Here is a 26,507-nt window from a genome sequence, read left to right on the forward strand (position 1 = left end):
AAGCATCAAGGGGCATACAAATGTTTAGCATATCTGGCACATAGCATATCTGGCCAACTACAAAAGTGCCATGCAAATGCCTGTTCCCACTTTCTGGTGATATTGTAAACAAGAAGCGGGCAGCATTATCTCCTGCAAATGTAAACAAACTTGTTTGTCTGAGTGATTGGGTGAACAAGAAGTAGGACTTAGTGGACTTGCAGGCTCTAAAATCTTACATAGTTTTATTTTTTTAAGTGCAGTTATGTAACAAAAAATCTACATTTGTAAATTGCACTTTTACGGCAAAGAGATTGCACTACAATACTTGTATGAGGTGAATTGAAAAATACTGTTTCTTTCATTTATCATTTTTACGGTGCAAATATTTGTAATAAAAAATAATACACAGTTTGATTTCAGTTACAACACAAAATACAATATATATGAAAATGTAGAAAAACATCCAAAATATTTAATAAATTTCAGTTGGTATTCTATTGTTTAATCAGTGCAGAACTGATTAATTGCAATTAACTTTTTTAATCATGATTAATTTTTTTGAGTTAATCGCATGAGTTAACTGTGATTAATCGACAGCCCTACTATTTATTATTTCTTTTTCAGCAGTAGGTACAAACCCCACGCAGGGATTAGGGCCTCACAGCACTAGGCAGCATTCAAAACACAAAGATAGCCCATGTTCCAGAAACCAATCTCTTTCCTCCCCACACACATCCTTAGATTAACAGAGGAACTATGAAGTATAGTAATTAAAAAATATTCATATGAGTGGTCACACTGTCAGGCCTAAGCTTTCATGCTAGTTGAGGAATAATGGAGGGTAACAAATAAAAATATACTCTCATGAGACACTTAGGGAAAGGATATTTAATAAGACACCAGTCCTGCCTTCCTGGTATATCCAAAATTCCCCACTGAAGCCAATCGGTGTTTTGGAATGCTTAAAGCAGGCAGGGTGAGGGGAATTGCTGTGGGGCAAAGGAAGGAACCCTCATCTCTTTCAGATGACTTTGGATGCAGTGGCAAGCTTTAGAAAAGGAGGAGATTTAGTATTGTTTTAAGTCAATTCACTCCTTAGCTGAGGAAATGACGAGAGGGAAGTTGTCCCGTCTCAGGAACCATGTGGCATTCCAAGATAAGACAAACAGTTGCTAATTTGAGTCTAAAAGCAGGAAATGTGATACTTTTTATTTCCTTCTATGCAAGCAAAACAATGTGACTGGCTGTGTGAATGCATTTCTTCTCCTGCTGAATCGCAGACATATCAAAATCTAGTGCTTCATCGGGACATACCAGTTTCGCATTTATTATTTTGGATGTTATGGATAAAAACGGTACTCATTCGGATAGTTCATGGCCACCAAACTTTTGGGGTAAGATTATTTTTTTTTACTAGAGTATTATTAGTAGGAAGTAGAACACAAGTATGCCACCAATTACTTTGTAAAATGTCATGTTATCACTGGGGTAGATTTCTAGAATTATTACCACTGAAACAATTAATGGATTACTTATTTTTGTGGTGCAAATATTTTCCAAATGCTCCTTAATGAAATGTCAGGATAGTTTCTTAATGAATCCAAACAGTTGAGATCTAGCAGGTGGGGTTTTGGGCCAGATCTCACCCATGGTCTGATCCAAAGTCCATTATTGAAGTCAATGAGTTTGTCAATTGATTTCAATGGCTTTTTAAGCACCTAATCTCAGTAATTTAATGAAACTGCTCACATAAGGAAAGCAGGATTTGGTCCATTTTCAGATGAAAGGGATGTAGCAAAGACTAGAGGGAGTGCACTCTTTGGAATAATCGGTTTGTCTTTCCAAGCTGTGAAAGATTCCTAATAAGCTGAGAGCCTCATGAAAACAACTTGTCTTCACTGTCTCTCTCAGAATCTGACTTGTTCTTTGTCCATTAACTCTAATGTGCTATCATTAAATCCTGGGAAGGGTTCCTTAACTGAAATATATTGGGTATGAGACAGGGGTATCAGTAATACCAAAATTCCGTAGGTAGATTCACAAAAAAAAAAAAAAAAAAAACACCAGCAGCAATCATGGAGATCACTTCACTCCAAAAAGTCCTAAAACTTGCTATGCTTTACATTACACAAGTCACATACTGTATATTTGCCTATTTTATTCTTACCATCCCTTGTGATCTTTTCAGGAGTCCTTGCAATATGTAAATCTACAAAATAATATATGCTAAAAACAGCAAAGAGGCCTGCTTTATTATGAGGATGCGTTGGGAGTAAAGTGGGAGATCAGCTTATGGGACACTTTTGAGGGAGTTCCTTTGTGTCACCTTGTGTGAGTAACAGGCCTTTGAGTGCCAATCTCTGATTCCTTTATTGATATGTGCATTTCATAGGATGTGCTCTCCTTATTTCGGGTACTGTCCTCGGGTATCTGAAGCAAAGATGACTGCCAATTTTTAGATTGAAACTGCATATTTTTCTAAAGTAGCTATTTCAGAATAGGAGTGAAAGAGTGCTTTCCTATAGCCGGTACTTTGAGAATCCTTGAGTAAGAGGCACTACCTACTGTAAATTCCAGATTTTATTCTATTCTGAGCCAAGAGTCAGAGGGCTATATTTTATCTCTAATGGAAAAATCCATCAGAAGGGCAAAGTTACATGAGACATTGTGAATTCACAATCCAGAGTTTTTAACTCAACAGGCATTGTGGTTTTCCAGCCAGAGAAGTCTGTGGACAAGATTCTTCATCTGCACTGAACGCTGGGTATCTGCTCTACCCCCTGGGCCTAGCGCTGGCCCCCTTGGTAGCTGTGTTGCCATTACTTTTCTGCTCACTTTTGGGTGCCTCCCAGGGCTTGCCAAACCCCGGATTCTTCCAGGCTCAGGGCTGACTGCACAGAGAAAAACCTGCACAGGTTGCTGTAATGCTGAGAGTCAGCATTAACTTGCATAAGAATTTTCTTGTGTTGTTCCCAAGGAATTGATATTGCACAGCACCACAATTCCCTCCACTTGGTGACACCCACACAGTAGATCAACCTCACAGTGAACCATCCAGTCTTCCTATGGAGGGGCTTCCATGGTTACAGAGAGAAGGTAGTGATGCCTCTGGCTCAATGCATTTCTCCCTAATAGTTGTGCGACATAGCAGTGGGATTGGCACTTCTTTCTTTCCCCCCATATCATGTGGGAAGGGGTGGAATAGGCAAGGAGATTTCAGGAGATGGCATCAGTTAAAATGATATAGCATAGCTGCTTTCAGCAAAGTCTGACTTTAAGAATATATTTTGCACACTCTCTCTTTTTAAGGAAGCATATAGTATTGTGAGCACTAACAAATTACTTAGGCCAGATCCTGCAGAAGTTTACACACAGTCTTAAATTTACTCTTGTGAGTCATCCAATTTGTTTCAAGGGGATTATAAATGTGTAGACTAAAGTGTGTGCAATTGTTTGCTGATCAGGGACTTACTTGGAGTGGACAAAGTTAAATACTGTAAAAACTGTTAGAACAATTCACCGTCCTTATTAATCTATTGTCCAATAGCTGGTATCATACTCTGAAAATTATCTACAGGAATCCTGTTTTCTGGAACTCTTGAAGTTTCCACTGTTAACTTGAGACCATAGCTCTTTTAGAAGTGATTTTAAGAATTTTAAAACAATGAACAAAGTAAAGTCTCCACTGCAAGACTTACTGTTTATTTATATTTGAGCACATATTATTCTTTTCCAAACCGGTCCATACCACAGTATATTATTAAAAGTCCACATGTAACGGGGTGCAGTCACCACTAGGGTACCTCCTCCTGTCTATTCAGGGGATTAGCTCCATCCAGATCTGACACTCCTTTTTGTCATTTGCTCTCACTGCAGCTCTTTTTGCTCTCTGGGACTCAGCACGCTCTCTCTTCGTGACTTGGCCCTCCAGCCAGGTCACTATCAGTGTTTCCCCTTTGGGGGTATTAAAGTCCCACTAGATTAGCTATCCTCATGCCACTCCAGACAGTTTTCCAATCCAGGGCTAGGTCCTGTGCCTCTTTCCCAGTGGCTGGTAGGGGAACTCAGGCCAACCCAGTACTCTGGGTTCCAGTCCAGGGACCCAATCCCTAGCAACTATGGTCTGCTCACTCCCAGGACTCCTTTCTACCTCTCTGCCTTATCTTCTGCCTCCCCCCAGTTTTCCAGCCTAAACACTCTTCTTCCAGGAAACAACTGTTTACTTTTAACTGTATAGCCCCAAACATCCTCCCTTCTCCCAGGAACTAACTACAGATTACTTCCCCTACAGCCCCTTTCTGGTCTCAGCTTGCTGGCTTTGTGCGGGCCCAGCCTGTACCTGCTCAGCTGAGCTTCATCTTCTGTTAGGGTTTGCCTGTCCAGGGCACTCTTCCCTAGGTGCAGCCCCTTCCCAGTTACCTTAACCCTTTCAGGTGAGGTGTGAAGTGAGCACCTCAGCACACCAGATAAGCAAAGTTGTGTGTGTGTGTATATATATATATGATAGAAACAGCATATATGCTGTGACAGGGTCGGGTCAAATGACTATAGGAGAGTAATAGAAGGCAGATATATTAGCCCCACATTAAGTAGGTCCCTTTTCCCTGTGTAAGGTAACAGGGAAGGTTCCAGAACAATCAGGAACCTTCTGGAGACAATTAAGACAGACTGATTAGAACACCTGCGGCCAATCAAGAAGCTGCTAGAATCAATTAAGGCAGGCTAGTCAGGGCACCTGGGTTTTAAAAAGGAGCTCACTTCAGTTTTTGGTGCGTGTGTAAGGAGCTGGGAGCAAGAGGCGCGAGGAGCTGAGAGTGAGAACTCATACTGTTGGAGGACTGAAGAGTACAAGCATCATCAGACACCAGGAGGAAGGTCCTATGGTGAGGATAAAGAAGGTGTTGGGAGGAGGCCATGGGGAAGTAGCCCAGGGAGTTGTAGCTATTGCACAGCTGTTCCAGGAAGCACTCTAAACAGCTGTATTCCACAGGGCCCTGGGCTGGAACCCGGAGTAGAGGGCAGGCCTGGGTTCCTCCCAAACCTCCCAACTCCTGGTCAGACACAGGAGGAGTTGACCTGGACTGTGGGTTCACGAAAACGGCCAAGCTGCGGGCTGCTGTGAAGCTCCAAGGCGAGCAAATCCGCCAATAAGCGCAAGACCCACCAAGGTAGAGGAGGAACTTTGTCACAATGCACAGCTTGGCTTGAGTCATGTTATGTGAATTGTGTTAGTGGTCTCAGTCAACTTCCTATTAGACAGCTGTCCACATCATAAAAAAACACCTTGAGAAATGACACAAACTAGCATCCTTGTTTGAAGGTTCAGCAGAAAGGCCAAGGACTGAATGGACCTGGAGATTTAACCACTCTCTTTCACCCCTGAAAGTGTCTCCTCCAAATCACACTATCAGAGCAACATGAGGGGAGCTTTCACTATTGCTGAGTATGCCCTAATTGTCCTGGGGATTTCATGTACCACAGTCGTCATTGTGGAACCTTTCACAAACACTAAATTAAACACCTTTCACAAACTCTCCCAAAACCTGGCATGCAGCACAAATACATGAATAAACTGTAAACAGGATAATTTTGTGGGCCTAAAAATCATGAGTGTTTCTATTAGGCATAGAAAAATTGATTTTAACCTCTTTTCTTAGTGTACACTTCCAGGAGTTTTGTAATAAATGTCATGGCCTTGTCACTAAACTTCCTCTATTTAATAGGGAAACCATAGCAAACATGTGATAGGTGGTGATACCTTCTCTTTCTGTCAACTTAGCAAGGTTACTGTAGCCTCTGGCAGCTCTGCTCCTTGCCTAGCCAATTAAAGAGGTCTCAAGAGGTGCTTCCGGGTTGCAAGGAGGAATTTTTTTTTCCACTTGGAAAGCAAGAATATGCCTGTCTCAGACAACTTGGCTGGACTAATCTGGCAAGGAAGAAATCTCCACTTATAGTCACTAATCTCTTTTTTGATCCAATCTGTTTATGGAATCATAGAATCATAGGGTAAGAAAGGACTGCCAGGGTCATGTAGTCTAGCTCCCTGCCAAGATGTTTTGATGCCAATATACTCTCTCTGGGGGAAAATGGGCATTAGGTGTGAAGATACAGTAGTACCAGTTTGTGTAAACAAGGATCAGACTGCCAGTCTCGTCAGAATGGTCGCTACAGTCTCATAGAGCTCACTGAAATACTACTGGTGGAGAGAAGTGCTGGCATGAAATGTTGTAGGATAATCTACTGTATCTGTTCATTTCCTGTGTACTCACTAAATATGGCATCTTGGGAACAGGGTCTGGGGCATTTTCCTCCAGAATTCTTTTAGAAACTCACTCTGAGAGTGAACAGTTGTGTGTCTCCCGTTCGCCACTTTCTGAGTGTGCCATCCCCTCTTCCTACTGTGTCTCTCACTTCTCTTTTCATTATCACTTCCTTTCACTTCCCCCATGCTCCTTCTACACTCTTTGCACTCCTCCATTCTGCCCTTAGCGGTACAGCATAACAGTTCCAACAACTGCTGTGACAGTCTATATCCTTATGTCCACTCTTTTTACAAGACTATGATGGATTTTGTACAAAGTATGCCTTGTGAGGTATCATCTGAAAACTCATAATGTGCTGATTATTATTGTCCTAGTAAAATATGTGTGGCAACATGGTATGTAAAGTTATAAGATTCTACTGTATGGCTTGACTAAGACAGGCTCCAAATTTAGAAAAACAGGCATAAACCAGTTCCTCAGAGACAAAAGGCAAATTGATGCCTCAGCCAAGTGTCAACAAAATCAAATGGACTATCACCTGGGTAAGTGGCCATTCTTTCGCAGGAAGAAGGGTGTGAGCAAGAATTTTACAAGTTGGCAATGGAACAGCTGGAGGCTCCTATGCAAACAGACTGACTGTTGCCTGAACCCCAGCTGGAGATGATTCAAAAAGAAGAGAATTATTATAAAAAAGGGGAGCAAATTCCCCTGATTACCTCTTTCCCCTCATCTCTATGCATGGCATCAACAATACTTGAAAGATAAAAGACGCCTCATAGAACTGGAGGAAAGGTCCTGGCTAAAAGGATTCTAGACAGACTGCTGTAAACATGTGGTGAGAGAGAGTCTTTTCTTTTAGTTCACTTTAGCTTGTTCACTTAGCTATTAGTTGTATTTTACCTTTAATTTCCTTGTAACCAAATTCTAACTTTTATGCCCCATTACTTGTAATTGCTTAAAATCTTTCTTTAGTTAATAAACTTGTTTTATTGTTTTATCTAAGCCAGGGTGTTTGGACTGAAGTGTTTGGGAAACTCCACTTGAGCTAGCAAGGTTTGTGCATATCATTTCCTATTAATGAAATGATGGACTTTATATGAACTTTTATTGTCCAGGAGGATGCTGGGCAGTACAAGATGCACATTTCTGGGGGAAAGTCTGGGACTGGAAATTTGCTGGTGTTACTCTGCAGTATAATTCAAGGATGGCAGGCTGGCTGGCTGAAGCACTCTTGCAGTATAGCTGGGGGTAATTTACCTGGTGGAGGCTGTGTATGAGCAGGCCAGGAGTGGTTGCTTTCACAGTGAAGCATTGTAAATGGCACTCCAGGTTGGAGAATTGAGGGCACACAGTTGTCCAACAGTCCAGATTGTACCCCGGAGAATGTCACAGCTGCCTTACTCTCTTGCTATACTTACGGACATTAAGAGCCAGAACCTTGAGTGCATGTGTGGTGCACATGGGGTGGGAGGGTAATGGTGGCTTTAATACATCATTTTCTTACCAAGTCCCAGGGCTGTTCTGTGCTGGGCCAGATCCCTAGCACAACCTGAAGGGGCCATTGTTCTGGCAGCCCATGATTGTTAGGGTGTGTGATAGCCCAGACAATTCCTGTGCCAGCAGACAAGAGGTGGGGTGGCAAGGCACAAAAGCTCCACAACACCTGAAGTTCTGTTATGCAGGGGGACTCCGCAAGTGGCCAGCTAAGCCAGCTTTCGGGTAGCTTTGCACAGCTGGAGTGGAACAAAACAGCTGGAACACACCCCACAATCAGAGCCTCAGACTCCAGGTGCTGCATCACCCTTGGTAGCCTTGTTTCCTGAAACAATATTACTGGTTTTCCTTTTTTAATTATTCCATGCTGGAATGGCTAGTTTTTTTTAATGATATTTTAATTGGTGGTGAAAAGCCAAACCTGCCTCTGGAAGGATGGCTTAATACCTCAGCTGGAACTTCCCTTGCAATCGTTTTCTTTCTGTCACTTTTCTAGAACCCTTATTATGATATGGAAAACCCAAAGATTAAAAGATACCACCCTCTGAAACATATCACCCCACTTACCGCAGAGGGGCAACTTCACTCTAAGCACCTCTTTTTTCCCCTGCAGATGTGGCCTCCTTCCGCAGAATCTTTGGGCTGGATTAAGACTGACCCCTGCCTAGATTTACAACTGGGATGTGGGGAAAGAGTGTAAGGAGCCTCTTCTGGCCTTGCACCTCCTGGGCAGGGGTGAGACAATTGCAATCTTTACAAACCCTTGTCAGTGGTGGCAATCCCATGGGACCAGGGTGGGGAGGTCTTGCGGCAGAGCTATCCAGCCATGCTGTATCATCCCAAGGTACAATCCCTTCCAGAGCTCTCCCTGGGGCAGTAGGGCTCATGAACTAGTAGCTAGGAGCCATAATGGAGCCTTTTGTTTGCAACTGAAGATATTGTGATGGCACAAAATGCACATATGCAGTAATTCTGATGCCTGGGTAACCAGGTTATCAATATATAGTACAGTATGTACAATGTGGATGAATTGATGTTGCTCTCTTTGTCTTAAAATTATTTATTTTAATTGTTTTGCCATTTTTAACGGTCAACCTCACTGCAGTTTTTTAAAATTAATTACCATATATAAAATATAGATCAACTCAGTAAAGAGTTGATGTAAATATCAGGCCAAATTTAGCAACTGGATGTGGAAGAGTAAAGAGGTCAAAGACAAAGGTGGTACTTTTAAGCAACATGGGGGGAAGGAAAGGGAGGGGAAAGATTTAGTGAGCTGGTAAGACCGGGAGTCAGAATATCCCTGAGTTCTTCCCAGAAGAATGTGTGTCAGCATCTCTCACAAACTGCCAATTGGAGCATATAAACCCGCACATTAACCACACCCTCCCAACTGGCAGACCCTGCCCTTTTGGAGCTATGGATCACAAGCATGTGAGTTAGCCAGCCCCCCAGTGCTATCAAACAACAGATGGCTAGAAGTGTATCGTGTATAGCTGCTACATAGCTGTGCTTGTAGAGGGTGATGAGGAGACACTCTTTCTTCCCCAGCAGTGAACCTGTGCAACAGAGGGCAGGATTTTACTCACTGATTGAATACACTGAAATGTATTCAGATTCCTGGGTTAAGGAGACCATTTTAGGGTGAAGTGTTAATTCTTATCATACCCAATGTGAGATTAGAAGTGCTGTCTTCTCTTAGGAACAACCAGAACTTTGTTCTGCCTGGCTGCAGCAGGTAGAGACTTTCTAGGGAAAGAATTACACTGTCAGACAGTATTTTGTTCACAGCCATGGGTGGCATTTGGGGCACTGATAGCTGCTGCAATTCAGAGTGCTGTAGAACAAAGATGAAGGATGATCCTGTGGTTAGAGTCTAGCTTGAGACTTGGGAGACCTGCTCTGGCACAGAACTCCTGTGTGACCTTGGGCAAGTTACTTAGTCTCCCTGTGCCTCAGGTCCCTTTCTGTAAAATGAGGATAGTAGCAGTGCCCTACCTCACAGGGGTATTGTGTGGATAGATACATTACAGATTCTGAGATGCTCAAATACTATGGTAATTGGGGATGTCCCTACCATAGAACACAGAATCTGATGGACAAAGAGGCAGACTGATGTATTTTTTGTGTGATCCCCTGGAAATACACAAAAATTATGTGGATGCTTAACTGTAAATCTGTTTTAGGGACAGAAAGGAAACCCATATATCTCCAAAACTGACACTTAAACAGTGTTATGAAAGAAATGAAGGAATCCTGGAGCGTGATTAGATAACTCCTTATACTTTTTCCTCCACCTTATTAGCAATCTCAGGTACAATGTGCCTCCAAGGCCTTCCTCCAATTCCACAGGCAAATGTTACACTGTGACATGGATTTGATAGTGAGAACATTTTTCCTTTGACTTAGCAAAAGATTTCATTTGTATGAGTAATTCTGTTTTTCTTATTACCGGAGCATAGTGACAATGTGTTTACAAGGTGCATTTGTGGCAACTGGGATGACTCCAATTGCAAACTCAGTTTCGACTGTAAGCCCTTTGGGTTAGGAAGTGTTCATAAAGTGCCTCATTTGGGCCTCTCGGCACTACTGCAATATAAATGAATATAGTAATTGTAATCAATATAAACCTTGTTTAACGGAGACTGAAAGCACTGGAAAGGCTATTTTTTTCTGAGTAGGGGTCTAGAATGTGTGTATTCCCCGTCGTCTCAGTGTAACATTTGCTAGATGGTTTCTGGGGCAAGATGGGTCTCTCTGGATGAAATACCAATTTCCTGATTTCTTTATTGAAGCTGATATAATTCAAGGCAAACCCATAAAGTATTTAGGCCCTGATCCTCAAGTACAGTTGAGGAGTGCACAGTACAGCTATTCGCCATTGCACTCCCCAAGTGCTGGGCTGGCTGGCTGCTGATCTGATCAAGCATAAGTTAACAGCCTGAGAGCTGCCTAATGATTCTGATCATGACCGCAAGGTGATGTTATGGCATCCCCTGATACACTGGCTACCTCTCTTACACTGTCACTGGCTGAAGTGAGGCGGGTTGGTGTTTTAGCTATTATACCAGCTCTACACCACTTGAGGATCTTCCTGTTCCCATCTACATTGACTTTAGGGTGATCTGTACTGGTGGTATGGTGAGGTCAGTCATATCCATCAGGATTGCACCAAAACATAGAAAGCAATCCAAATCACACAGACAGCAATGCAACATCCAAAGAGTTTGGTCCTCAGTGCACCAAGAGAACTTCCAAACACCCCTCAGTGGAAAAACTGGCCATATGCACACCTGGAAATGATAGCACAAGTGTTGAAGACTTGGAAGCCCTAAAATAGACCATCCATGAGGTTTGCAAGGAATCCACTGGCCTTGCTACCCACCGCCATCAGGACTGGTTTGACAACAACAACACTGAGATTATAGCCCCTTTGGACCAGAAGAGAAAAAGCTTTCTGCAACTGGCAAAACCAACCACTATCCAGTCAGAAGCAGAGCTCTTTCTATCAGTTCAAAGCTGAAGTTCAAAGGAGGATCCGAAAAATCAAACACAAATGGCGAGAGGACAAAGCAAAAGAAATCCAAACATTCGCCAACAGACATGATATACGGAGCTTTTTTTGTGAGACAAAGACCCTGTATGGACCGAGCTCATGTGACCTCACACCTCTGAGATCCGAAGATGTAGTACCCTTCTTAAAGATAACAAATCCATCAAAGAGCACTGGAAGAAACACTACCAAAGGCTTCTAAATTGAGAATCGACTGTGACTGATGACACCATAAACTCCATCCCTCAGCACCCAATCTGGAAAACTCTTGCCAACCCACCAACACCTGAGGAGGTCTTCAAAGCAATTAAACAAACAAAGAAGAATAAAGCACCAGTTCCTGATGGCGTACCAGCTGAAAGTGTGGGGAGAAACACTGACTAACAAGCTTCACTTGCTGCTCCTCAAAATCTGGCACATTGAAGAAATCTCTGCCAACTTACATAATGCTAACATCATCACCATTTTCAAAAATGGGGACAGGGCCAACTGTAGCAACTATCAAGGCATCGCCCTCCTCTCCGTCTCTGGGAAGATTCTTGCCAGAATCTGACTGAATTGCCTGCTCCCTCTTGCAGAGGAAGTACTTCCAGAGTCCCAGTGCAGCCTCAGACCATCACGAGGCACCATTGACATGATTTTCACAGCCAGCAGATCCAGGAAAAATGTCAAGAACACCACCAGAAGCTGTATATGGCATTTATCGATCTGACCAAAGCCTTCGACTCTGTCAACTGTGAGGCTCTGTGGAAAATCATGTCAAAGTTTGGCTGCCCAAGCAAATTTATCACCATTGTAAGACTCCTCCATGACCAGATGACTACCTCCATCCTGTGCAGAGGCTCTATCTCTGAGCCCTTTGTCATCCGAACTGGGGTAAAACAAGGTTGTGTACTGGCACCCACCCTTTTCTCCATTTCTGTAGCATCTATGAAAACACTAACCCAAGATCGTCTACCACAGGGTATTGGCATCCAATATTGGACTGACGGCAACGACTCCAACCCTTCTCATCTCCGTGCCAGGACTAAAGTAATATCGGCAACAATAACTGAACTCCAGTATGCAGATGATTGTGCTGTAGTTGCACACTCAAAGTAGGATCTTCAAATAGCCCTTAATTGCTTCTCTGAAGCTTACAAAAGCCTAGGGCTAACTCTGAACATTGGCAAAACAAAAGTTCTCCACCAGCCAGTCCCCGGTCCATCATCAGACCCAACAAGGAAGATCTACATTGACAAAGAAGAACTGGAAAATGTAGAATACTTTGTCTATCTTGGCAGCCATCTCTCACACAGGGCAGACATAGATGTCGAGATTCAGCACAGAATTCGCCATGCCAGCCTTGCCTTTGGCACACTGTCTTGCCAGGTATTCAACAATCAAAACATCAGAACACATACTAAAATCTTAGTTTACAAAGCAGTGATAATCCAAACTCTCTTTTATGGCTGTGAGACAGCGGACCTACAGAAAACACCTGAGAAACCTGGAACGCCATCACCAGCCATCTTCTTCAGAAGATCCTCAACATAAAGTGGGAAGATCGTCACACTGATGTCAGTGTCCTCACAGAGGCCATCATCTTCAGTGTTGAGGCCCTGATTATCCAGCACCAGCTAAGGTGGAGCGGGCCCTGTTCGCGCATGTCTGATGTATGTGTCAAGGCTGAATCCCCACTTTGGCACCTCGAGTGCAGGAAGTGGGAGTCTGCAAGGATTTAAAAAATTCATACTTGCCACTCCAGGCTTGTATTACACTCCCAAGGTTACAGCTTCTCTCTGACCTTGGTTTGGTAAACGCTGCCACCACCCAAATGCAAAAAAACCTCTTTGAACCCAGGAAGGAGCATGTGACCAGAAAAGGGGAATTCCTCCCTGTGGGATACCCTCAAGCCCTTTCACGCCCCCTCCTGGGAAGAGCTGAGAAAGAAAACAAAGGAAATTAGCTGTGGCTACCAACTAAGCAAACAACATATGCACAAACCTCTTAGGGACACACAAATCCAATCCTGTTCTTAAAAAAGGTAACATTTATTAAAAACAAAAAGAAAGGAAATACATTTGGAACCTAGGCTTTTTGCTAGATCTTAAAAGAAACAATTACAAAAAGTAAGCATCAAGATAGCTCTCTTGAGGTTCAGCTTAAAGGTTATAAGCAAAACAAAAGCATCTGGGGTTAGCACAGAGGAGATCCACACGCCAAAATAAGACAGAAACCTGATAGTGTCTGTCTAAACATTCCCTATCCAAATTATTTCTTCTAGGTATGGAAGATACTTTTTCATACCTGGTTCAAACCTTACACAGCATTTCTGCCTTTATCATTGCTGCTCCATGTCCCTGCAGCCCAGAGAACAACAGACAAAGGGAAAGTTTCTTTGCCCATTTTAAAAAGTTTCAGCCTTCCCATTGGCTCTTTTGGTCAGGTGCCCACTTTTTTTTTCTTTACCTGACTTTTTAACCCTTTACAGGTAAAACAAGTAAAGAATAGCTACCAAGAGGTAGCAGCTAACTGGTTGGCTGGGTGTCCATTAAAGGGAGCTATCCCCCACTTTATTTATCACAGTACACTTACCAAAACAACTGCTGTATGCCCAACTCACCAAAGGAGAAAGGAAACGAGGAGGCCAAAAGAAACGCTTTAAAGGCACCCTCAAGATAAATATCAAGAGACATGGTATCGACACCACACTCTGGGAGACAGCAGCCCAGGATGGGGATAACTGGTAAAGACTTGTCAGCGAGGGAATGTCCACTTTTGAGGAAAATCACCTTGCCCTGGTTGCAGAAAAACGCCAGAAAAGAAAGGAAAGACAACAGTCATGCAGCAATCGCGGCCCAACCCTGTCTTCCAACCATAGGCGCCGACTCCATGGGTGCTCAAGGGCTCAAGCGCCCACAGAAAAAAAATAGTGGGTGCTCAGCACCCATGAGTCAAAACTTGAGTGTGGAATGGGATGAGTTCTGTGCTGCTAACAACTTCTGCCCTTGGGGCAGGCAGTTTGTTTATAAACAGAGACAGGATGATTAAGATCACAAAAGGCTTGTCATTAAATTAAATTAAGGATCATTAGATGATCCTGGAGGCATTCCCAGGCACGCCAGGTAAAAGATAGGAAACAAAGTGTAGGAATAAATGGTCCATTTCAAGAATGGAGAGAAGTCAATAGAGGTGTCCCCTTAGGGGCTTGTACTGGTCTGGGACCAGTGCAGTTCAACATATTCATAAATGATCTGCAAAAAGGGGTAAACAGTGAGGTGGCAAAGTTTGCAGATGATACAAAACTACTCAAGATAGTTAAGTTCAAAACAGGCTGCAAAGAGTTACAAAGGGATCTCAAAACTGGGTGACTTGGCAACAAAATGGCAGATGAAATTCAATATTAAATGCGAAGTAATACACATGGCAAAATGTAATCCCAACTATACATACAAAATGCTGGTGCCTGAATTAGCTGTTACCCATCAAGAAAGAGATCTTGGAGTAATTTGCAGTACTCTGGAAGCACTATGTTTCCAGAGTACTGCAAATTCATAAGAATCCTTCTCACTGTGCCTGTATCATCCTGAACTGTGGGATGCTTTTTGTCCAGCTTCAGAAGACTTAAAAATTATCTCAGGTCATCAATGGGACAGACACAACTGAATAATGTAGCAGTCCTTAACATGCATCAAAATAATACCAGGGAACCTAGATATAAATAAGATTGCTGACACTTTCATCCAGAAAGCGACAGTGACACATAATGTCTTTAACTGGGATGTTAGTGAAGGCAGTTTGTAGGTGATTGCAATGATCTTAATATAATGTAATTCATGATAATGTAATTATGTAATTCATAACAATTGAATCATTATTAAAATAGTAAAGATACCAGTGATAGACACATTCAGTAACTAGAATATGAAAGAAGTGTATAAATAAACAGAAAATAACTCCCCCCAAACACACATTGCTCCTTCCAAAGCAACCATCAGCAAAAACAAAAGTCAGCACTTATGCTTCCAGCACCACCTGCAATGTCTGCCAATGAGCCTGTGGCTCATGAATCAGACTTCAGTCACCAAAGGACCCATGAAAAATAAGACCTGTGAAGGAGATCATCCTCGACCTCGAGGGATCGCTGCCACCCTGACTAGTGGTATGACAAAGTGGCTACAGGATAGGCTGGGCCAGGGGCTTAGCTTTAAATCAGAGGGGATGAGGGCAATGACCATACTGTAATGGAGTACAAGTGACACAAGGTATAGCACTGCTGTAATTGCCCCAGATTAAACTATTTGAGACACTGCTTTCATTTCAAACATTTGTTCTTGTTTAGTCTGACAAGTAGAAATAGCATCAGGAGTGTGGATGTAAATGAAAGGCAGTTGGAGAATGGAAGGAGTACTCAGTAAGAGCTTGATCTACAAAGGGATTTAGGTGCCTAACTGCCAGATTAGTGCTCACATCCAAAATTTAGACCCTCAAAAACCCTGCTCAGCGGCTGCCTAACCGTGTAGGTTCCTAAATTCCCTAGTCACCTACATTTCTTCCTGTAAAGTCCCATAGAAGCCTACATTTCTGCCAGTGGGATGCACAAAGCCAACTAAGTTCTGTCACTTCTGAGTGCTTAAACCCTGGTGAGATCCTCAAACTAGGCATTCCCTTGCCAATCTCACCTATGGAGCCTAATCCAGTAGGCATGCTCAGAGGCTGCCTAGGAGCTGGCTTATCAGATTGGGCCTTGCACAAAATACAGCTGCCAGTGAGCATGCTTCTTCCTGTTTATAACCCAGAATGTGGGAGATGTGAGTTCAAGTTCCCACTTTGTGTGATTCAGTGCAGGGACTTGAACCTAGGTTTCCCAGCTCCCAGGCAAATGCCCTAATTATTGGGATACTGGGCATTCAGGAGTGAGCCTTTTGTTGAAGCTGTTTCATTTTGTAGGAAATATTTAACTGTTCTTTGGAGCAGGGACTGGAATGACTCTATAGCCCTAACCATTGGGCTAGAGTCATTCATTCTTACTTTTTCTGGCCCAATGACTGTTTAAGTATTTTATGGAAATTGAAACAACTTCAACAGGAAACACTGAGAGAGACTCCACCCCGAATACTCTCCAGTGGTTGGGGCACTCATGTGGGATATGGGAGACCTGAATTCAAGTCCCTGCTTCAAATCAGGCAGAGTGGGGACTTGAACCTATGTCACGCATATCAGAGGTGAGGGCCCTGACCAGCAGCAGGCTGTAGGTGGGGCAACAGCATCTCACCTCCTCCTAACTTTTTTGCCAGGAAGGACTGACTTAGCTTAGGTGCTTAGCTCCAGGAGTGGGTTCACAGCAGTGAATTCCAAGTGAAGATAGGTGCCTCTCTCTGGCCTAGGCTTCCTGTCCCCTTGGCATTTCCAACTGGCTCGATTAGGTGACTTGCAACTTACCACATTGGCTTTTGTGAATCCCTTACTAAGCCACCTAATTGTTCCTATGCATTATATACAGGGAGCCTGGATGCCTAACTCAGGGCTGAGGATTCCGCTGGTGACAAGGGGCCTACAGTTAGGTATTGCAGTGCTGAACCTTAGTCTCCTTTGGTCATCTACCCCTACAATATTCGTGACGGTGGCACCTATATGTAGTGCCATTCCTCTGGCAAACCAACAGCAGTGATTCTCATCGCTCTGTAAATCCTAAGGGTTCCCCCCCGCACCAAATCTATTAGAAATATTCATGTACCTGAAGAAGAAAAGACAGGATTTATGTTTATGATGTAGAAAGCCATTATTCATCTTCCCAGCCACTTTTCCAGCACGTTATGTCTCTGTACTCATCAGTAATATTTGAGAACGAGGGATTTGTAAGCAGTTTGTCAGTCAGATTTCTTATGTCTTTGGCAACATTGTTGCAGGATGTTTCTTCCACTGCTGCTTTTGTTGTCTTTCTATGTTACTAAGGAGCACCTGAAGCAACTTTGCATTCACCCATGCACTTGCCAATTTTGCAACCCACCCAACAACTGCAGGAAGCTGAAACTTCCTCCCAATTTGATCATGAGTATGAGTAGAGGTCATAGTTTGAAAGGAGGCACCATTTCCTTGGGAGGGACAGTGGTGTGTCAGCTATGTTACTGTGTTTTGTTTTCTAGCTAGCCCCTTCATTACTGTATGTCAAATATAGACTATTATCCTTTATATAAACTTCAGTAAATATAAAACTAAAACACAAATGCACCCTCTTCTGAGGAGTCTATTTAGACCAGTTTTAGACGGGTGTAACTGCTCTGATGTCACTATCAGGGGACTGTTGAGGCTAAAGATTTGGCGGAGAAGACACCAAATGTATCCTTGGTATAATTCAGATGAAGTCATCGATGAATCTTGGTATCCACACAGACAAGCAGATAAAGCAAATCACAAGCTACATAGATGCAAATCCACTGGGGAGAGAAACTGTGTGCATTGTACTGGGAACTTTGGGCTTGGCTACACTTGCGACTAGCTCACTACCCATCCACACTGGTAAGGCACGTGGAGCGCTCTGACTCCATGGCTAGAGCGTTGCTTGTACTCCACCTCGGCAAGTGGAATAAAGTTTTGTGCACCACCGCTGGAGTGCTGCAGCACCAGTGTGGACGCCCTGGTCTGTTATGCACTGTGATCGGCCTCCAGAAGTGTCTCACAATGCCTATTCTAGCCACTCTGGTCATCACTTGAACTCTACTGCCCTGCCCTCAGGTGACCAACTATCAGACCCACCCTTTAAATTCTCTGGGAATTTTGAAAATCCCCTGCCTGTTTCCTCAGCCAGGCTTGGAGTGCTCTCAGCAAATCTTTCCAGGTGACCATGCCTCCACACACCAGGCGATCCCCAGTATGAAGCAATGGTGAGGTGCTGGGCCTCATCAGTGTTTGGGGGGAGGAAACTGTCCAGTCTTAGCTGTTCTCCAGCCATAGGAATTATGATACCTTTGGGCAGATATCCAGGGACATAATGGAAGGGGGCCATGACCGGGACTTGGTGCAGTGCAGGAATAAAGTGAAGGACTTGTGGAACACCTACTGCAAAGCCCATGAGGAAAACAGCCACTCCGTTGCTGCCCCGGCGACCTGCCGTTTTTACAAAGAGCCGGACGTGATACTTGGGGTCGACCCCACCTCCACTCCGAGTACCACCATGGACACTTCAGAGCCCAGTTCAACAAGGTGGGAGAAGGAGGAGGAGCAAAGCAGGAGCGAGGGTGCTCCAGCGGAGGAAGACACCCCAGAATCCCTAGATGCATGCGGCCAGGAGCTGTTCTCAAGCCAGGAGGAAGGTAGCCAATCGCAGCAGCCGGTGCTTGGGGAAGGACAGAAACCAGAGGAGGTTCCTGGTAAGCAGTTTTTATTATGGGAAGGTGCGGGCTCTTGGGGTGAGGAGGGTTAGGGCTACATGTATGCCTAGATGCGGAATAGGACGTTGATGTGCTCTCTCCCATCGCAGTAATCAGCCTCAGTGATCTCTTCAAAGGCCTCAGTGAGAACTTGGGTAATGCGCTTGCACAGGTTTCTCAGGAGAGCCACTGTGGTCCTTGACCCACTAAGGCTAACTTGTCCATGCCACTGTGCCATGAGGGGCGGGGGGACCATTGCTGCACACAGGCAAGCTGCATATGGGCCAGGGCGGAATCCGCATTGTGGTAGAAGACCCTCCCTTGCTTCCCAGGACGCCTTCAGCAGCAAGATATCTTCCAGGAAGAACTCCTGTGGAAAATGTGGGGACAGTGTTCAGTATAGGGTTCCCCTACTGCTGTTGGCTCTCCCCAAGGCACAGAAACCCAGAGGACAGTACAGCCGGGAAACAATCAGTCACGCTTGACCCTGTGCTTACTCACCATTTTGGGGCTCCTGTGGGTTATGTGCACTCGCTTTGGGACGAGCAAATTATGCTATTGTGTAGACTGTGCTTGCCCTTAAGTACGGGGGAATCATTGCTCTGTCTGGTGTGAACAATGCTGCCTCTGTGAAGTGTTACATTTTGCCTTTACAGATGCAACCTTGAGATCTCAGCCATCCGTGTTATCACTGGCCGAAAGACTCCAAAGAATCAGAAAGACACCATGTAGAAGCAAGGAAGACATGTGGCATGAAGTAATGCAGCATTCAAGTAATGAAAATCGAAAAGTGCAGGAGTGGCGTGACAGTGAAAGGAGGATCTGCCAGCAGCATGAGGAACGCCAGCACAAAAGCACGGTGCTCTGGCAGCAAAACACGGATTGGCTGATAAGCATAATGGAGCACCAAGTGGCGCTCCTACCAATCCAGGTGCTCCTACCCATGCAGGCGGAGCACTACTGTGCCTGACCCCCCCGCCCCCGCAGCCCTTGTCCCAAAACTCTTTCCCTTGTGCCCCCATGTCACCTCCAACCCACTTTCCCCAACAGCTGGGTTCTTACCACCACCAGCTGCCTTCAACACCGGTAGCTTCACCACCCAGCCCTGAAAACTATGTCCCTTACCCTCTGCACTCAACCCCCATCACCATGCAGTATAGCCATCCTGAAGTGCAGCACTCATTGCACAGCACTCCAGACAGGAAGGCTGAGTATGATAACAGGACATACGCAAATCTGTGATTGTACCGTTCCCCACCCCTCCCCTTTGCCCTTTCTGTTTCCCGAGCAGTTGTGTTTCTTTTCAATAAATGAATTTTCTTTTCAATAAATGGATTTTTTGGCTTTGAAAACATTCTTTATTATTGCATAAAGTAAAAGATACTTTAGCCCAGGAAAGAAACAGGCACTGCAAGTCAGTGTAGCAAACACAGATTCCTACTAACATTAGAACCACTGCACTTCACTCCCATGCAGGGCACCAGACACTACTGGTGGCTTTCAGCCTCAGATTGCTCCCTCAAGGCATCCCTAATCCTTGCAGCCCTGTGCTGGGCCCCTCTAATAGCCCTGCTCTCTAGCTGTTCAAATTCAGCCTCCATGTATTGAACCTCCAAGTTCCATGCCTGAGTGAATTGTTCACCCTTCCCTTCACAAATGTTACGGAAAGTACAGAACACGGATATAACCATGGGGATGCTGTCATCAGCCACGTCCAGCTTCCTATACAGAGAACGCCAGCAGCTCTTTAAACAGTCAAAAGCACACTCCACAGTCATTCTGCACTGGCTCAGCCTGTTGTTGAGCCACTCCTTGCTGCTGTCAAGGCTCCCTGTGTATGGTTCCATGAGCCACAGCATTAAAGGGTAAGCGGGGTCTCCAAGGATCACAATGGACATTTCGACTTCCCCTAAGGTGATCATCTGGTCTGGGAAAAAAGTCCCGACTTGCAGCTTCCTGAGGAAGCCAGTGTTCCGAAAGATGTGTGTGTCATGCACCTTTCTGGGCCAGCCTGCATTAATATCACGGTGATCCACAAGAGCCTGGAGAACCATAGAGAAATACCCCTTCCTATTAACGTACTCGGAGGCAAGGTGGGCTGGTGCCAGAATTGGAATATGTGTGCCATCTATCGCCCCTCTGCAGTTAGGGAAACCCATTTGTGCAAAGCCATCCACAATGTCATGCACGTTACCCAGAGTCTTGGTTCTTCTGAGCAGGATGCGATTAATGGCCCTGCAAACTTACATCAACACGAGTCCAACGGTCGACTTTCCCACTCCAAACTGGTTAGTGACCGATCGGTAGCTGTCTGGAGTTCCTAACTTCCAGACTGCAATAGCCACCCGCTTCTCCACCGGCAGGACAGCTCTCAATCTCGTGTCCTTGCGCCGCAGGGTGGGGGCAAGCTCCTCACACAGCCCCATGAAAGTGGCTTTTCTCATCTGAAAGTTCTGCAGCCACTGCTCATCATCCCAGACTTGTATGACGATGTGATCCCACCACTCAGTGCTTGTTTCCTGAGCCCAAAAGCAGCGTTCCACGGTGGTGAGCGTGTCCATGAATGCCACAAGCAAACTCATGTCATATGCGTTATTCGAGTTGAAATTGTCGTTGGAGCCCTCACTGTCACTTTGGATCATAAGAAATAACTCGACTGTCAAACGTGACGTGCTGGCGAGACTTGTCAGCATACTCCTCAGCAGTTTGGGATCCATTCCTGCAGACCAAAAAGGAAGACAGAGTGTGCAGTACAAAAAACGTTGAAAGATGGTGCCAAACGTGGACGGAAGTGCAGGGATTGCTGGGATGCGAACTGATGCATCACGGGGTGTTGGGACAGGACCCAGAATGCCCCGCACTCCCTGCCCCCTTCCCACAAGCCACAGCACCAGAATGGGAAGAGGTGCTCTGTGGGATAGCTGCCCATCATGCACCGCTCCCAATGCCGCTGCAAGTGCTGCAAATGTGGCCACGCCAGTGTACTTGTTCCTGTCAGTGTGGACAGATTGCAGCGCTTTCCCTACTGCGCTCTCCGAAAGTGGGTTTAACTCAAAGCACTCTACATCTGCAAGTGCAGCCATGCCCTTAGTTTCCCTTTGCCATTTTTCTGCTAAACCTGAAGTAAACATTACAGTGGCTGTAGCTGGGTGAAAACAAACCCAGTAGTGGTGAGGGGGCATGATCTCATGCTTGTGTGCTGTCCCTGCAGCCTACGTATGTTGCCTTCTGCTAACTGCTACTTTCCTGATCCTTTTGCTCATACAATCACTGCTTTCTCAGGGCTCAACCATTCCATTGGAGGAACAAGACCAAGTGTAGTGGTAGGAGGGAGAAAGGCCAAGAAAACATTGCTCAATAGTATTATTTGGTTAAGTTAATCAAATATATTTTACACTGTATTTGCCAAAAAAATCTGTGCAACAGTTACTGTGCTGCTCAGGTGAGGGCCGCTGTTTATTCCCACAGCTGATAGCTCCCCAAAGGGTCATGGATTTTTCTCATTTGAGAAAAGATTCCAAGCCCTGGAAGTAGTTTAGGAGGAGGTCACGGGTATTTCTTCTGCCAAGGACTCAGCCAGTGTTTGAATGTGTCTGCACCAGTAGCAACACAAGGAAACAAGCTTTCTTTGTGCTCTCTCTTCTCTGGAGGTTACACGCAGTTACACGCAGGTGAATTCTAGATTTAAGGATCAAACATGTCAAAATCTAGCAGGATCCAGTATCATATCTGACCAGCATGTCATGGGGCCAAGAACTGTTCTTCAGTTATTCTTGTTACTGAGCCCTCATTTTAAAGCCTTTTGAAGAATAATACTTTGTTGTTACCAAGCGGCTTCCATCTGATTACCTTGGGCTGCTTTAACATTAAAGTGCATGAAACAAAGTGTTCCTCCTACATTCATAAAGTTAGCTTCAGTCTTCCTGTGAGTTATGTATTATTATTACAAGTGTTATTGTCCTCATTTTCCAGATGAGTAAGCTGCAGCACGGAGAGGCAGGGTAATTTGCCCACAGTCACAAAAGAAGTACGTGGAAGAGCACTAAATAGAGCTAAGTTGTCTGGGTCACAGTCTTGTGCTTTATAAGACTATCCTTCCACACATAACCCAATCTTATGCCCTGTACGGGGGAGGAAGTGAAAGAAGTTCAGTGTCATACGGAACACAGTTTAGTACTGACTCGTATTTTCCTCACTCTTTTTAGCAGAATTTTAACTTCTTGCATGAGTCTAATTTAAGTGATTGAATATGGAGCCATATTATAGCTAAGGCTGCAACCAGTGCTCCATTATAAGATCCACAATCAGCCCTCTACTGACTCTTCCAAAACAAGCCACCACCTTTACCATTTCAAAATGCAAAAAGCTAACTCTTAGGGTGCAGCATACTTTCTTCTGAAAAACTGAGAACATGCCTTTCCAGACATGGCGATTTTACAAATGACTTCTTTAAGAAAGCTTTTAGAAGGGGATCATGGTTCTTTTTGTCCCCGTATACTGAATATATATAAAGCATTATTGTTAAATAATGACTGAGTCACTGAAACACCATATTTTGCCAGATAAAATTAGACAACCATTTACTCACATACATACAAACAAGAGAGACTGTAAATGGAGGAGTTTGAAGATTATGGAGAAATCTGCAGCATCTTAACACAAGTAGGATGCTGGGTTGCAGGAGGCTCAAGTTTCCAGTCGGCTCACAGAGGGTAGGAGGTAAGATGTTAGTATTTCTGGCCCAGAGCAGGTGAGCAAATTAGATGATCTGTGGGTCATATGTGGTGCTGCTTTATAGTCCATGCTTTACCTGTAATACGTAGCAGGGTGTGTAAAAATCTCTCTTTTCTATAGAATGAGGCCATGAAGGCATATGAAGACAAAGTTAAAGTTATTTCTTTGCGTAGGAAATGGAATATATTACACTTGTACATATATTTAAGAGATTATATGACTCATGGGTGTATTTGAATATTTAATTGATATGTCCATACTTTTAAATACCTAGTTTTTAAAATTGTATTATACTAGCTACAGGCAATAATAATAGTACTATTCTGAATTTATATCAACACCTTTCATGTAATGGTCTCATCGCCCTTTATACGCATTAATGAATTAAGCCTCACAACACTTCTGTAGCGTAGGTAGTATTATTCCCATTTTAAAGAGGGGGAAACTGTGAAAGAGAGAGGTCAAGTGTTTTTACCCAAGATCACATAGGAAGACTGTGGCAAAATGAGAAACAGAACACTTAGCAACAGATAATTAATTGAAGGGCCTATTACTACTGGATGAGAACTTAGAGTTGTATTCTCAAAATGGCATGCACAAAAAAAAAAAAGAAAGAAAAAAAAGGAAAAGAAAAAAGAAGATGCAATTTCTAATTTCCCTGCTACACTAAATTTAATACTAGTGGCTGGAAATCAGATTTTATGGTGATGAGAGTGTTATAAGAATTTATATAGGTTAGACTAGGGGTCCGTCTGTGTTACCAGCCTGAAGTCAGTATTCAACAAAAGGCACTAACTGCTAAAAAATTAGACAATCTCCAAGTGAAAATAAGAAATATATGGAGGGGAAATAATGGGGGGAAATGAGACAATATGAACAAGGAATGGAGAATAAAAGTTGATTCATTAAGGAAACACATGGGATATTTTTGAACTGGTGATGCAGAAGTTAAATCCATCAGCAGAATTCTCTCCACTGACCTTGGCAGCATTTCAGTGCTCACAGATTTCTACTTAATGGGGGACTGTTTTTGAGAAACGTCTCTAATGCTTTAGGTTCCAACAGGATTTCCTTCAGCATCAGGCAGCCAACAAAAATATTATAGAATTTCAGGGGTTAATATTCAGGACCTTTTAAAAGTATCACATACGCTCAAGTCCTTACATCCAGCTGAAGATCTGCACCTTTGATCCAATACTGTACATTTTCTTTATTGTAATGTGCTGCTAACTGCCATGTACCTCATTAAAGAAATCCCTCTTCATTTGTGAAGACTCCATTTTAACCGCACTGTTAAATACTTTATCAAAAGTGTAAATGATTTTACTGTCAGTTTTATAGGATAGTCTTATTAGCTAAGTAGTTACTACAATAAAAGGTTATTCAATATTGCACTGTGGAATTATGTTCACTGTATCAGTACATTCAATTGGTTTAAATTCTTTAAAAGTGCATGCTACTCCAACTCTGTCTTTACAAGACAGACAGCAATGTTGTGCTGGAGGCTTGTGCACCGCACATGTGAGCAGATGAAAACTGTTTGTTGCTATTTCAGTAGCATTTAGGAAAATAGGCTGAAACCCTGAAGTAACAGTTTCTATGACTGCCTTCACACAGGATTCTTTAGAAGACCCAGTTACTGCTTTGCTTAGTTCTTTAAACGACTGTGCTGCTGTCAGGAAATTAAAACATGGTGATGTCTAGATGTTTCCTCTTGGTCATTACAATTACTCTGTCTTTATTATCCCTTTCAATGCTGGTCACTAGGGAAATCAAGTGAGCTTTGACTTGGTTTTTATGATTTTCATATGGCATCTTAAACTTTTCTTTTCAGCTTTTTATCAAGAACAAAGACCGGTAACGTAGCTACAAAGCAAGTTTAGTGCTCCAACTGTAAGACAGGTAGAGTTTCATGCAAACAGTCACAAATCCCTTGTAAACAGTACTTCACAAAGTTTGTTTGAATGTTTCCCCTGCACACGAGCGTTCCAAACTCTGAGCAGGATACTAATCCAAGAGTCTACACCAGAGAGCTCAGAATATTCCTGAGTTTCTAGTAGTTACCAAATAGAGTATTGGTCGTGATGCTCTCCATCTCCTGAATGTTTGCTGTGAGTACTTCTAGCATAACAACCTCTGAACTATTTTATCTGCTGCTCTACTTTCATCAGTATAGATTGCCAGCAGAGGGCAATCTTGTTACTAGGTAGGTGGCTTGGTTATGAAATGTAAACCTCTGTTCAAGAGCATTGTTCTCCGGGTGGCAAACATAATAACACCACCTCAGGGACTCATGATTTTCCTATTTACTCAGTTTGGCTAATGATTTATTTCTGGAAGCTTCTAGAAACCCTTTAGGTAGAGGAGTGTTAAGTAGCTGCCTGCTTAACCCACCACCATCCAGGCCGGCTGTGTAAGCCTCCACAGCATCTGTTTGTTTTCCCAGTGTCCCCATTACCTGAATCAGTCTGTGCTGCGGGCAATCACTTCTGTTCTTTTCACCATCACCACACTGTGACCCTTTTCCAACATTTGCCATGATAAAGATCGCAGCTGGTTCATTCTGCCAACCCACTGATTCACTCAGTCTATTGAATCAGGGATTTGTTACAAACAATCAGAGGGTGATAAAGATCAGGGAATAAAATAATTCTAAACACTTGTCAGTTGTAGGGACATTGTTTTGGCAAACTACACACAACAACAACGGTGTATGCCACACGGGTTAGCTTATTGATCTGAGCCTCAAGTACCTTGCTGGGCTTCTTAGAAGCAAAGTCCAAACCCTAGCAGGTTCAACTCCTTACTTCATCAGTGCTAGCAAAATGTATTTAGTTTGTTACTTGTGATCTTGCATGAATCAGACTACAGAATGAACTTCGGCTGACAACCTCACTTGAGAAGAGATTGCTTTATTATAGCAGAATAGTCACAATCCTCACAGTTTCTCTATTCCAGTTATTTAAGAGTTTGCTGATTGGATGCAGGTGCAATTCATCTTTTGTCCATTAGTCTGTGTTCTACATTAAATTTCAAACACCTGCTCAAGTATGGTTTTCCATATCACAGATTATTTCATTTAGCATTAAGGCAAAATTATGATGAAGAAGACCATTTGACTGGCTTGCA

At 43.6% G+C, this 26,507-nt stretch overlaps 1 protein-coding gene across 2 annotated transcripts in view; it reads left to right on the plus strand.

Moving 5' to 3' along the window:
• Nucleotides 1–1,246: 1,246 nt before the first annotated feature.
• The window catches only part of MYCT1 (MYC target 1), a 33,734-nt gene continuing 8,473 nt past the window's right edge, over nucleotides 1,247–26,507 (plus strand). Inside the window, exon 1 of one of the 2 annotated variants that reach the window (XM_077811796.1) lies at nucleotides 1,247–1,376. In XM_077811796.1, the coding sequence (XP_077667922.1) occupies nucleotides 1,325–1,376 (52 nt within the window). In that variant the 5' untranslated portion in view covers nucleotides 1,247–1,324. Of the gene's footprint in view, nucleotides 1,377–2,169; nucleotides 2,314–26,507 lie in introns of those variants that run through there. The other variant, XM_077811797.1, reaches the window with a different exon arrangement.

Source organism: Eretmochelys imbricata, chromosome 3 (assembly GCF_965152235.1).
Source record: "Eretmochelys imbricata isolate rEreImb1 chromosome 3, rEreImb1.hap1, whole genome shotgun sequence".
Lineage (NCBI taxonomy): Eukaryota > Metazoa > Chordata > Testudines > Cheloniidae > Eretmochelys > Eretmochelys imbricata.